The 10,032-nt window shown below is 45.4% G+C and overlaps 1 protein-coding gene across 1 annotated transcript in view; it reads right to left on the reverse strand.

Moving 5' to 3' along the window:
• Positions 1-381, reverse strand: part of ARHGEF38 (Rho guanine nucleotide exchange factor 38) — a 35,488-nt gene extending 35,107 nt beyond the window's left edge. The window contains exon 1 of the mRNA XM_010200941.2: positions 195-381. Coding sequence (XP_010199243.2) covers positions 195-381 — 187 coding nt within the window. The remainder of the gene's footprint in view (positions 1-194) is intronic.
• Positions 382-10,032: the final 9,651 nt, after the last annotated feature.

Consider the following 10,032-nt stretch of genomic DNA (forward strand, 5'->3'; position numbering starts at 1 on the left):
TGACATTTATAAAAATTAGGGGAAATATTTCATACCCTGGAAGTAGGGCCTAAGGGTGAAAGGAGGCATAAGTCATTCCAATGGCAAGTGTGTGGGAGCAGAGACTGTCATTCCCTTCTTTGGTGTCATGGTACCACCCCAGCCCAGAGCATCCATCCATTGCAGCAGAGCCCCAACCAAGCTTCCCCCTGTACCTTGTAATTTCTGGCTGTACTCTGTCCTGTCAGACTGACTCCTCCTCAAGGAGCCATGGTCCCCGGTGGCAACGGTGCTCTCCACCACAGGCTCTGTCCTTCTCCTCTCTCCCATGTACAGCTTGTTTCTCAGCAGGGCTAAGTTCCTCTTCCTGCTGCCAATGCCTTCTTTCCCCGGACAGTCCATGGTAGCTGTGGTGGCGGGAGAGGGGAGGCAATAGCTTGATTTTTAGGGAGGTGAACTGGCTGCTCAGGTGAAATCTGGTTGCCTTGGGCTTGATTTAGGAGCTGGTCTCCCCAGGCTCTGCAGGGCCCCGGGCTCAGCCCTGCCACCTGTGCCGGAGCAGCTCCACCCCTGGGAAGCTGCCGCCCCAGGCCGTGTTTGCATTCACCTGCCTTGTGTGCAAGCCAGGCCTGGCGGGGCCAGTTTCAGAGCCAGCCCCAAACCGCAGCCATTCACAGCCTCTTTGCCTCTTCTGAGTATGCTCCTTGCTCCACCACAGGGCCTTGGGTGCCCCAAATCAGAGTGGCATCCTCCCAGCTTTTCCTGTGCCACCCCTGCCATGCTGGAGCAGAGAGATGCCTGAGCGTGAAAGCACTGACATGGTTTCAGGGCAAGGCAATAGGGAAGGGGAGGCCAGCTCCACCCTTGACCCTCACTCCTTCACTTTCCCCAGGGCCAACACCCAACTGGCAGCCTGGACCCCAAATCCTTGCATGTCAATTTGCATCTGCCAGGCTTCCAACCCCACTGAAAGGTGAGGTTTTTATGCTGGAAACTCCTGATCTACCGGTTTGAAGGGAAACTGATCCCCTAGGACAATGAAAAAAAGAGCTGGGAGGGAGATGAAGACTCCTCCAGGAGGTGGGCAGCAGTGTGGAATCGATACTTGCCTCAAACTAGGCTGTTTTGTACTATGCCCAGAGAGGTGACACAAAAGCCTGCCAAGGACCCGCAGAGGCTGTTGTAACAAATCACTGTGCACTGATGGCCAAGGAAGCAGACAGCAAAACATCTGTTCAGAACACCTCTGGATTGGCCCCTAAAAAAGATTTTATCCTGTCTGTTAGCAATGGCCTCTGGCATGCTGACACTGTCTAGTGATCCTCCTTAGTGCAGGTCTAATCAGGCTCATGTTAAAACAGCAGGAGCTGCTGGCATCTAAGTTTGGACAGGATTTATCCTGGGAAGAGCCCCAACAACCATCAGGAGCAATCACTAGCGTGGCTGTGGTGGCCACCCCCTACAGCCCTCGCTGCCCTTGGAAACGCCCAGTGGGAGCCCTGTGGTGCAGCCTAATCGGTGTCAGTCTCACGCACGCTCATTGCCACAGCATCTGCTGGGGGACACAACTCACGTCCCTCTGACATATGCTGGCAGAGCACATTGCTTTAGCATTGCCACGTCACATCCCCAAGGGACTGTGTAGTAAAAAACCACAACACGCGGGGATGCAACTTAGTAGTGTAACCTCATGGCCAACTTTTATTTTTCTTTAAGGAGCTGGTCCTGTGATGCAACCTCCTGATCAAAGCCTTTCATTTCTGCACAGCAGTGAAAGGAAAAGGTTATGAAACTGTTAAGCAATTTATCAAATTGCAGCACCGTGCCAGTGCTGCACAAAGTGTCCAGTCCAAACACAGCCTGGTGGAGGAGAATACTGGGAAGAGTTTGTGCTTGCATAGAGAAGTCATATATTACATAGACAGTTAATGTGTTACATCTTGCTTCCTCTTTGATATTCCCTAAGAAACCTTGTTTTGCAAGTTGGATCACAAAAGTTCCTTGAAAGGCAGAGCAGTGGTGACAGCAGAGAGAGGCGTAGGCAGGGACAGACCAGTCACACCTTTGTGACACTCATCAGAGCCCCAGCAACAAGTAAACCGATTAAGGTTGGAGTTGAGGGAAACCTACCACCCCGTTTTCTTACACTGGGGACTTCCTGAGGGAAGCAATGGCTTGGCATTCAGCAAGGGTGGTAAAACTGGTTTAAACAGTCACCACCCTGACTGCCCCCCTTCCCCAGATAATTTTGTTCCCTCTATTGCTGCAGGGTGTAAACACTCACATTTGAGATGGAAGAACTGATCTGGCTGAAAACTCCCTCCCTCCTCCCTCTCCCCTGGGCTGTTTTCCATCTTGATCTGTTCTCCTGTTTAGCTCATCACCCAGCTACGCAAGCAGTTGTTTCAGCATGAGGCAGGGGCTATGCAGGGCACGTGAGCAGCTGGGGGTAGGGCTGATGGCTGCTTAAGCCAGCATTGCCCAGAGAAGGTACTTCCCCCAGCCAGGATGTTACAGTGTCATACTTTTCAGAAGACGCAGTTCCCATCACTCGTATGAGATTTCATTATATTTATTTAAATTAAGATGGTTTGGTGGAGAACTGGGGAATGTATTTTGTCTGGGTGGAGGTGGCAGAATAAACTTTATAAAATTGTTGGCTTTGTAGGCTCTCGGCCATATATGCAGAGTTACAGCCAAGACAGGATATAGTTAAGTTTGCTCAGGCGTTTATTACGACAGCAATCTACCTGCATGCAAAAGCTGTCTTCTTCCTCCTCAACTCAGTCACAGGGTGTGAAAAGGTATGTGTTCATTCAGGAAGGGAAGGGTTGTGGGGAAAGCCTGCTGTGGTTTGCTGCTGCCTTTGTACTTGTCATGCTTTACCTGGCTTCAGCTGGCAGCGCTATCCCTGCGGCAGGCAGGAGCCCAGTGCTAGCTTACAGCATAGTTTGGAAAGGTAGACGAGCACTTTCTGCAATCTCAGAATATCTCTTCTGTGCCATACAGCATGGAAAAGTCTGAAAATCGCAAATTTTCCATAATACTGCAAGTAAGGGGGATGTATTCAAGACTGGTGGCTTCCCTACAGTAGGTAGTTTTGAGACATGTCCTGGTTTATCCGTCGTCACATTAAATCTGCCATTGTTTTAACACTAGTGGGCTGTGTCAACTGCAATCAGAAGGAGGAACATGTAAAAACAATCAGAAGTGTACTTGAGTGAGATACCCCATAACAGCTCTTATTACTGTTTACTGTACTTTACCCAGACAATAACAAAGCACAGTCAGAACTGCATGTGAACTTCAGCTGCCACTCAGAATAGTATGAGCAACCTGCAATTTCCAGATCACTCCTTCTGACCCCAGTAACAACTGATGGTCAAGCAGCAAGTCACTAATCCCTAAGACAAGAGGGAATATTTGGTATCTACACAGACAAAACACCCTTTTAACAATTAATGTGAACATCTATTTAACTGCTCTATGTCGTGCTCAATTTATTTCTGCAAAGCAAACTGGAATCCAGTTGATGTGAACACTCACATAGGAGTTATTTGCACGGAAGCCACCCTGCTTAAGGGACAGAACAGGTGCTGGTGTCAACATGAAAAATATTGGCATTGTGTTCCCAAGCAACTGTATTAGATGCATAGAAGAGCTTATTGTTGTGTGGTCAATGCTAACCTTTATCTCAGTCCTGAGCTATAAACAAACTGGGTGAGCCATCGAGACGGATGGCCATTAAGTAAGCAAACAGTTATTTGCTGCCTTGTAATACCTCACAGCTGTTACAGAAGATTTCTTTATAACTTTGTATCCGAGAGCACACACAAAAAACCGCTGCTGGGGGTTGGCTACTGTGCCTGTTCTGTTTGAGTGGAGGTACAGACTAATGCTGGAGTCCTCCAGCAATGGACACCAGACTGGACTGTCACTTTCAAGTTTGTTCACTGCAACAGCCAGCACAGCCACCAAGCAAAAAGTCTCAATACGCAGCTGAAGGATGGCTTTTTCCAGCCAGCACCAATTCTGCCAACATCAAGCAATTACACTTGACAGACAGTAGAGAAGCAGAAGGGTACTGGATAGCTGCAGAAAGCTGCCCAACACTCCTCACAGGTTGAGCATGGTAGCAAAGAGTGTAGGTCCCAGCCTCCATGTACAAGTAAGCCTAGGTGCATATAAAAGCAAGTCCCTATCACTTGTCACTCTGCCCATATGGACAAGTCATAGCAAAGATGTCTTCTGAGGGATAAAATGTGGCAGCTTTGATAAGAAATATCACGTGCAGGGCCCACCGAGGACTTTGAGCTCTGGTAAGTTGCTAGTACATACACCCTACCTGTATGCAGCTATATTGGTAAGATAAGAACAGAGTGACGGGTAAGGATAAAAGCCATGAAAAGGGAAGGCTTAAGGACAGGTAAAAGTGTAGTCTACACACTGATTTTTCACAATGAATGAATCAAAATTACTTTGAAATATACACAAAAAGAAAACTTCAAACACTTTTCAATAGTACAAAAAGAGAAAAAAGCCTGTCTTGTCACTGAAAAGTTATTTAGTGTGGCAGTGTCACCTTCACTCCTGCTGTTGATCTTGCCAGACTGGTGATTCCTGTAGAGAAACAGGTCTTTAGAAGTAAGTGCACAGCAATAATTTCTTTTAGCCCTGTCTATAGTGTTTCTTGTCTAAATATTTGTAGGAGAAATTAATAAAGCATGTGCCTGCCGGGGCTCAGACTAGGCCGTGGCTATTTTTAAGAAGGGATGGCTATCAGGCTGTGCAATCCACCTCGCCTGACCGCTGTGATGCTTTATTACTCTGAACAAAGCCTCTGCCCCAGTTTACACATACAAAAGGCTGATGTGTTTTCTGCCTACAGAGAGATTCAGCTCTCAAACGAAACACTTGTCGGAGAGGAGCAGGGATGCTGAGAGAAGGTTTAGGAGGGCTTGAATTGTCCTCGCAGCACCAGTGCATCCATCCCTGTCCAGGGAGGACTTTGTGCAAGCCTGTGAAACAGGCCAGGAACCGGGCCAGCTCCCAATGGCCTACATCTAAGGGCAATGCCATGTTGAAAGGGCCAGGAGGTCTGGAGAAGAGGGGCTAAGAAACCAAGCAGCCCTTTGATTTCTTTGGGGTTACAGCCATGCAGTTCTTTTCCAAGGAACATAACCTGACTCTGTTGATCAAGTAGATGGCACTGTGATATCAAAGCTAATGAGGAAAGACAAGCAAGCAAGCGAGGCACAGATAAAAGGACAGGAAGATGAATCTTCATTATTGTTACATTTTGATGTAAAATAGGAGGGTGTAGAAATTACCAAAGATGAAATATTTTCTCTGGGCTTCTTTGAGACCCTTATGTCTGGCAACTCACACACTGTGAGGTGCATAAAGCCTAAAAAAAATATCACAAGCCATAGGTGAGACTTTCCTTCTAGGTCCCTGTTTTGAATGCTTATAGATTTGCAGCTTCACGATAAAATTTTTTGTTTCCAGACAGTATTTTTATAGCTGAACTGGGACTTTTTTTTCTCTCTCTCTCTCTTGTTTTCTGTACATACACATATGTGAAAGAATAAATGGAAGAATGAACAGGAAAGAAGACTACTTGTTTATTTCTGTTTCGTGATGGAGAAGTTGCTTTGAAGTTACAAAGATAAGAATCTTAAAATTAAGTCTCAGTTCTTATTCACGAACAGGTTTTGGTGGGAGTTACAGTGGGCTGAAAATCCTTGGTTCATGGCACTTAAACTCAGTATCAATGCCCAGAAAGGAAGAAATGGGCAAATCCTTACAAAGCTGGACTCAGCCACAGTGTCCTGGGCTCTTGATGGTCAAATCACGTTCTAGGTAAAGATCCAGAGAAGTTAACCTAGCAAGTAAATCCTAACATATATTACAAGGAGCCTTACAAAAATGTGATTAAAACCAAAACTAACAGCTCAGAAAAACAATTTATTCTGAAAGAAAAAAGAAGGAAAGAGCGTAAACTTGATCTTTTCCTATACATGGTGGTGAATGTTATGACTAAAACCAAACTTTGCATAAATACAGAGAATCAGTCTTTTCAAAGCAATAGGGTTACTGAAGTGAGTTCACTGCTACAAAAAAGGGTTCACAATCTGACCTAAGGTACTTAGTTTCTTTCAGAGCCTCTGTCTTTATTCACGTTGAGGTGAAAAGCAACATGACCTGTGATAAATCCATTTCCAGTTGCTGAAACACACTTTTATTTATATGTAGTCTTTTGCTGCTATCAGGCATCTGTCAGAGCACAAAAAGCAAATACATGTGTGAGTAGCCTGCACACAGATATCCTCTCAAATCCAGCTGTGCTGATGGAAGAGGTTACCGGCTCCTGGAGCTCACCATCCTCCTCCTGCTGCAGACTATCAGCACAAAGATCTGCACAAGGTGTTGTTCAAGCTCCTTAACTTGCTTTGGCTGAAAAGCGGCCTGACTGACTTAGCCCATGTCCCTAAACTGCCTCAGCTAGCCTCGGTTGGCTTGATGAGAACTTGGGAGTGCTGCCATGAGCCGATCCATCAGCACGTTGGTGAGACAGTGCTGGCTGAATGAGTGAGCCCTGGCAAGCAAGTGCAGGCAGAGATTTGTTCCACTGAGGTGGCCAGATGGGGTGGACAGCTGCCCGTGACTGCTGGCCTTTTGCACACAGGTAGCAGCAAAACAGAAGGCTGGCAAGAGTTGATTCCTTCAGATTAATGGTCTTCTAAGCCGTGGAGACAGAACTGTTATATTACAGTGAAAGTTAATGGTAATGATGTGATCACCAGTCAAGAGGAAATGCACTGAAATAGCACATAGTTGTACTAATGAAATTTTTCAAAGTCTTATTAGATGAAAAGATGAAAATGATTTTCATTCCAGAGGAAGAGTGATTTTTTTTTTTTTTTCAATTATACTATGGAGGTTTCCTGCATTTAATTTGCACAGCATCTTAATGGGCAAAACATTCATTTTATATACATATATGTGTGTCTGTGTGTATATATATAAATAGCTATAAAATAAATGTAAAGGTACACTGCAGAGTACAAACTTTTAAAATGAGGATGTCCTTCAAGCTTAGGTGATTATACTGCTGCTGAGTTTTTGCTATACTCCAGTGGTATTCTGCTGGAATGAGATTCACCCCTGTGCAGAGGGCAAGCATAAAACCTAAGTACCATGTAAAGTCTCACTTAAGTCTTAAGGACCTGGTTCTAATTCCAGTGGAATAAATAGCAATATTTTCATTGTCTTTCAAGTGAGAGCTGTTTCAAGGTCAATAAATGAGGTTAGTCCTGTACATGCCATTTGCTGGCCCAATTGGAAAGATACTGGAAGGAGTTTGATATAAGATACTTGGGAATAAAAAGAGGTGAAGTAATACCTTGATAGTAAAAGCCTTGGTAATTCTGGAGAGTTTGCTTAAGGTAGACATTGGAATTAAAACATTCATTTGTTTCAAAGATTCAAGGACGTTAGGTAAATTTTTTCTAACCAGGAAGCTTGTCTTACCCAAATCTGACTTGAGGAGTGCTGTGCATACCTCTGCCACATTCTGTGTAATATAATGCATAAAATACTGATAGTCAAACCTATTTAAAGTTTTATTATTACCATTTCTGCAGTAATAAGAGAATTGTGGATACCTTAGAGTACTAAAACATCACGTTCCCTGCTCTTGCAGCATTAACAGGGTCTCTGTGACTTTCTGCTGCATCATCTACCCTTCCTAAGTAACATGATGGCATCTATTTATGTATTTTAAAAGTGCCTGCACAGAAACCCATTTATACTTCATAAATTCCAAGAGTTTCACGACGACTTCCCATTACAGGTGAGAAAGCCTTAGATAAGACCATGTTCACAACACAAAGCACCTGAAGACTCTGTGCTCAGACTTTGCGCATCTTATATGGACTCCAGGCCACAGTGATATGTTTCACTTCTCAGCTTGTATAAGGAAATAAATACATATTGGACTCCTTTGTGAATAACCTTAAGCCCAATCGCCAAGTTTGTAAGAAAAAACACTGCGTGTGTGCACAGTAAGTGACTTTCAAAGGCTCTGACCTTCCCTAAATGAAATCCAGATTTGTCGGTTGGCTCTGAGGTGGAAGGCTAGGCCTATGGCACATGTTTATTTTTAACCTCGCCTGTTTCAGCAGCAGTCCAACTCAAAGAAAGCACAGAATATTTTTTTTTTATAATAGAAGTGTCTTGTTGTATTTTTTTAATTGGTCCACATGGAAAACAGATGATTTGCCTCCTCAACAAACTTAAATAAGGAAGAACTTCAAACAAAGACTGTACGTGAAGTATTTCACCCCCACATGTCCAGCTACCCTTGAAAACCTTGCTTTTGGTGAACTCAGTGAAGAAAGATGCCAACTCCTCCGGTGAAATGCCAACTACTATGTTGCAGCTTCTGTGGAGGTGGGTAATGGCCCTACAAAATAGCCTCTCCATTCTCTCGAAGTCTGTTGTGACACATAGTAAGTAGTGCCACAAATCGGAGGAGACCATCGCTTCCCCCCCCCCCACCCCCGCAAAGCCTTCATTGTCATGGAATATCTACACATCAAAACACAGCTCCCTCAAAGGAGCTAATAACACATTTCAGAGGAGTACATAGAGGAACAGTAGTTCAGGTCATTATGAAAATCTTCCACTCGGGTGTAAAATAATGCTGGGTCTTCACTGCACATGCTGAACAGACATTCCCGTTGCTTCTGAAGCCCAATCTGCCAAACAATAGATAGGACAAATAGCAAGATGATGTTACATACTGTTAAAATCTGATGGAAGAGATTGACTTAGCCTTTCTTAAAACATTCCCAATAACATTTAAAATATTGTATAAAATAATCAGGGTAACATAGAGTTATCCTGCAGAAATCTTTCAGGGTAGTTCAAAGAGTTAAGATTCAAAGCTAATATTGACCACTTTTAGAGATGAATACACAAGATGATTGGCTTGGGATTTTAGAGTGATGACAGCAACAAAAGTTGTTCTGCCTCAGTTTCACCATTGATACAATGCAACTAGTGGTACCTGGCCCTCTTCAGGAACATCCATGAATATGAAGCAGTGCTTCAAGAATTACCACCTGTATTGACAGATGAAATTAATTTGAAATCCTCAAGGATCAGTGAAAAGAGAATGCAAAGGAATCTGATCACATGTATGGGTAATAAGCTTCAAAACCAGCTTAATCTGAATACAGATGAGAATCTAAGTATCAGAAGGGTTCAATATAAAACTGCATCTACCACTGGGAAACCATGCAAATTGCCCAGGCCTGGAAGCAGTGTATAGACTGGCTTGGTGATATAAAACTGCACATGGCCAAGAAGAAATAAAAGTTTCCCTCCCTAGGGAAAAGGGGTCTTCAAACATGGGCCTCAGGTAAGGATAACAATTCAGCTACCATCATCCCTTATTTTGCATCCACACTTCTGACAGCACTAGAGGCCTGACAGCACCTCATTGTAGGTACAGCTGGGGTACCACCTGCCTAGGCTCGCCTGCCTCCTGCTGGGGGACATCCACCACCCCAAGTTTTTTTTATTATTTTCAACTCAGTGGAGTACTCCCTTGCTGCTGGGCCCATGTGGGCACCATACAGCCGCCAACCTCTTCTGATGTGCTGACCCTGGTCTCGGCAGAGAGAAGCGGCCACTTCCCAGGTCCTGTGGGGAAACCAGGCTAGCGCCAGGGCCCGGCAGCAACCCCTGTCCCGCTCCACTCAAACCTCCTCCACACAGCCCGTCGCCTTTCCAGCGCAGCCCAGGAGGGCCAACGCTGCCATTTTGGGCCTCTAGGGACTAAGGGTCGCGCCCTTCCTCAGGTGGCAGCTACGGCAGGGTGCGACGCGGCTGCTCGCCGTCCTCGCCAGTGAGGCTGGAGGGCACGGGGAACAGCTCCTGTCTACCGGCTGCGCCCGTCAACACCGCGCCGCGCACTCCCGGCGGTGGCAGGCGGGGAAGGGGGCCGGCGCGGCACTGAGCGGCGCAGGCCCGGCGACCGCAGGA

This window comes from Colius striatus, chromosome 3, assembly GCF_028858725.1.
Source record: "Colius striatus isolate bColStr4 chromosome 3, bColStr4.1.hap1, whole genome shotgun sequence".
Lineage (NCBI taxonomy): Eukaryota > Metazoa > Chordata > Aves > Coliiformes > Coliidae > Colius > Colius striatus.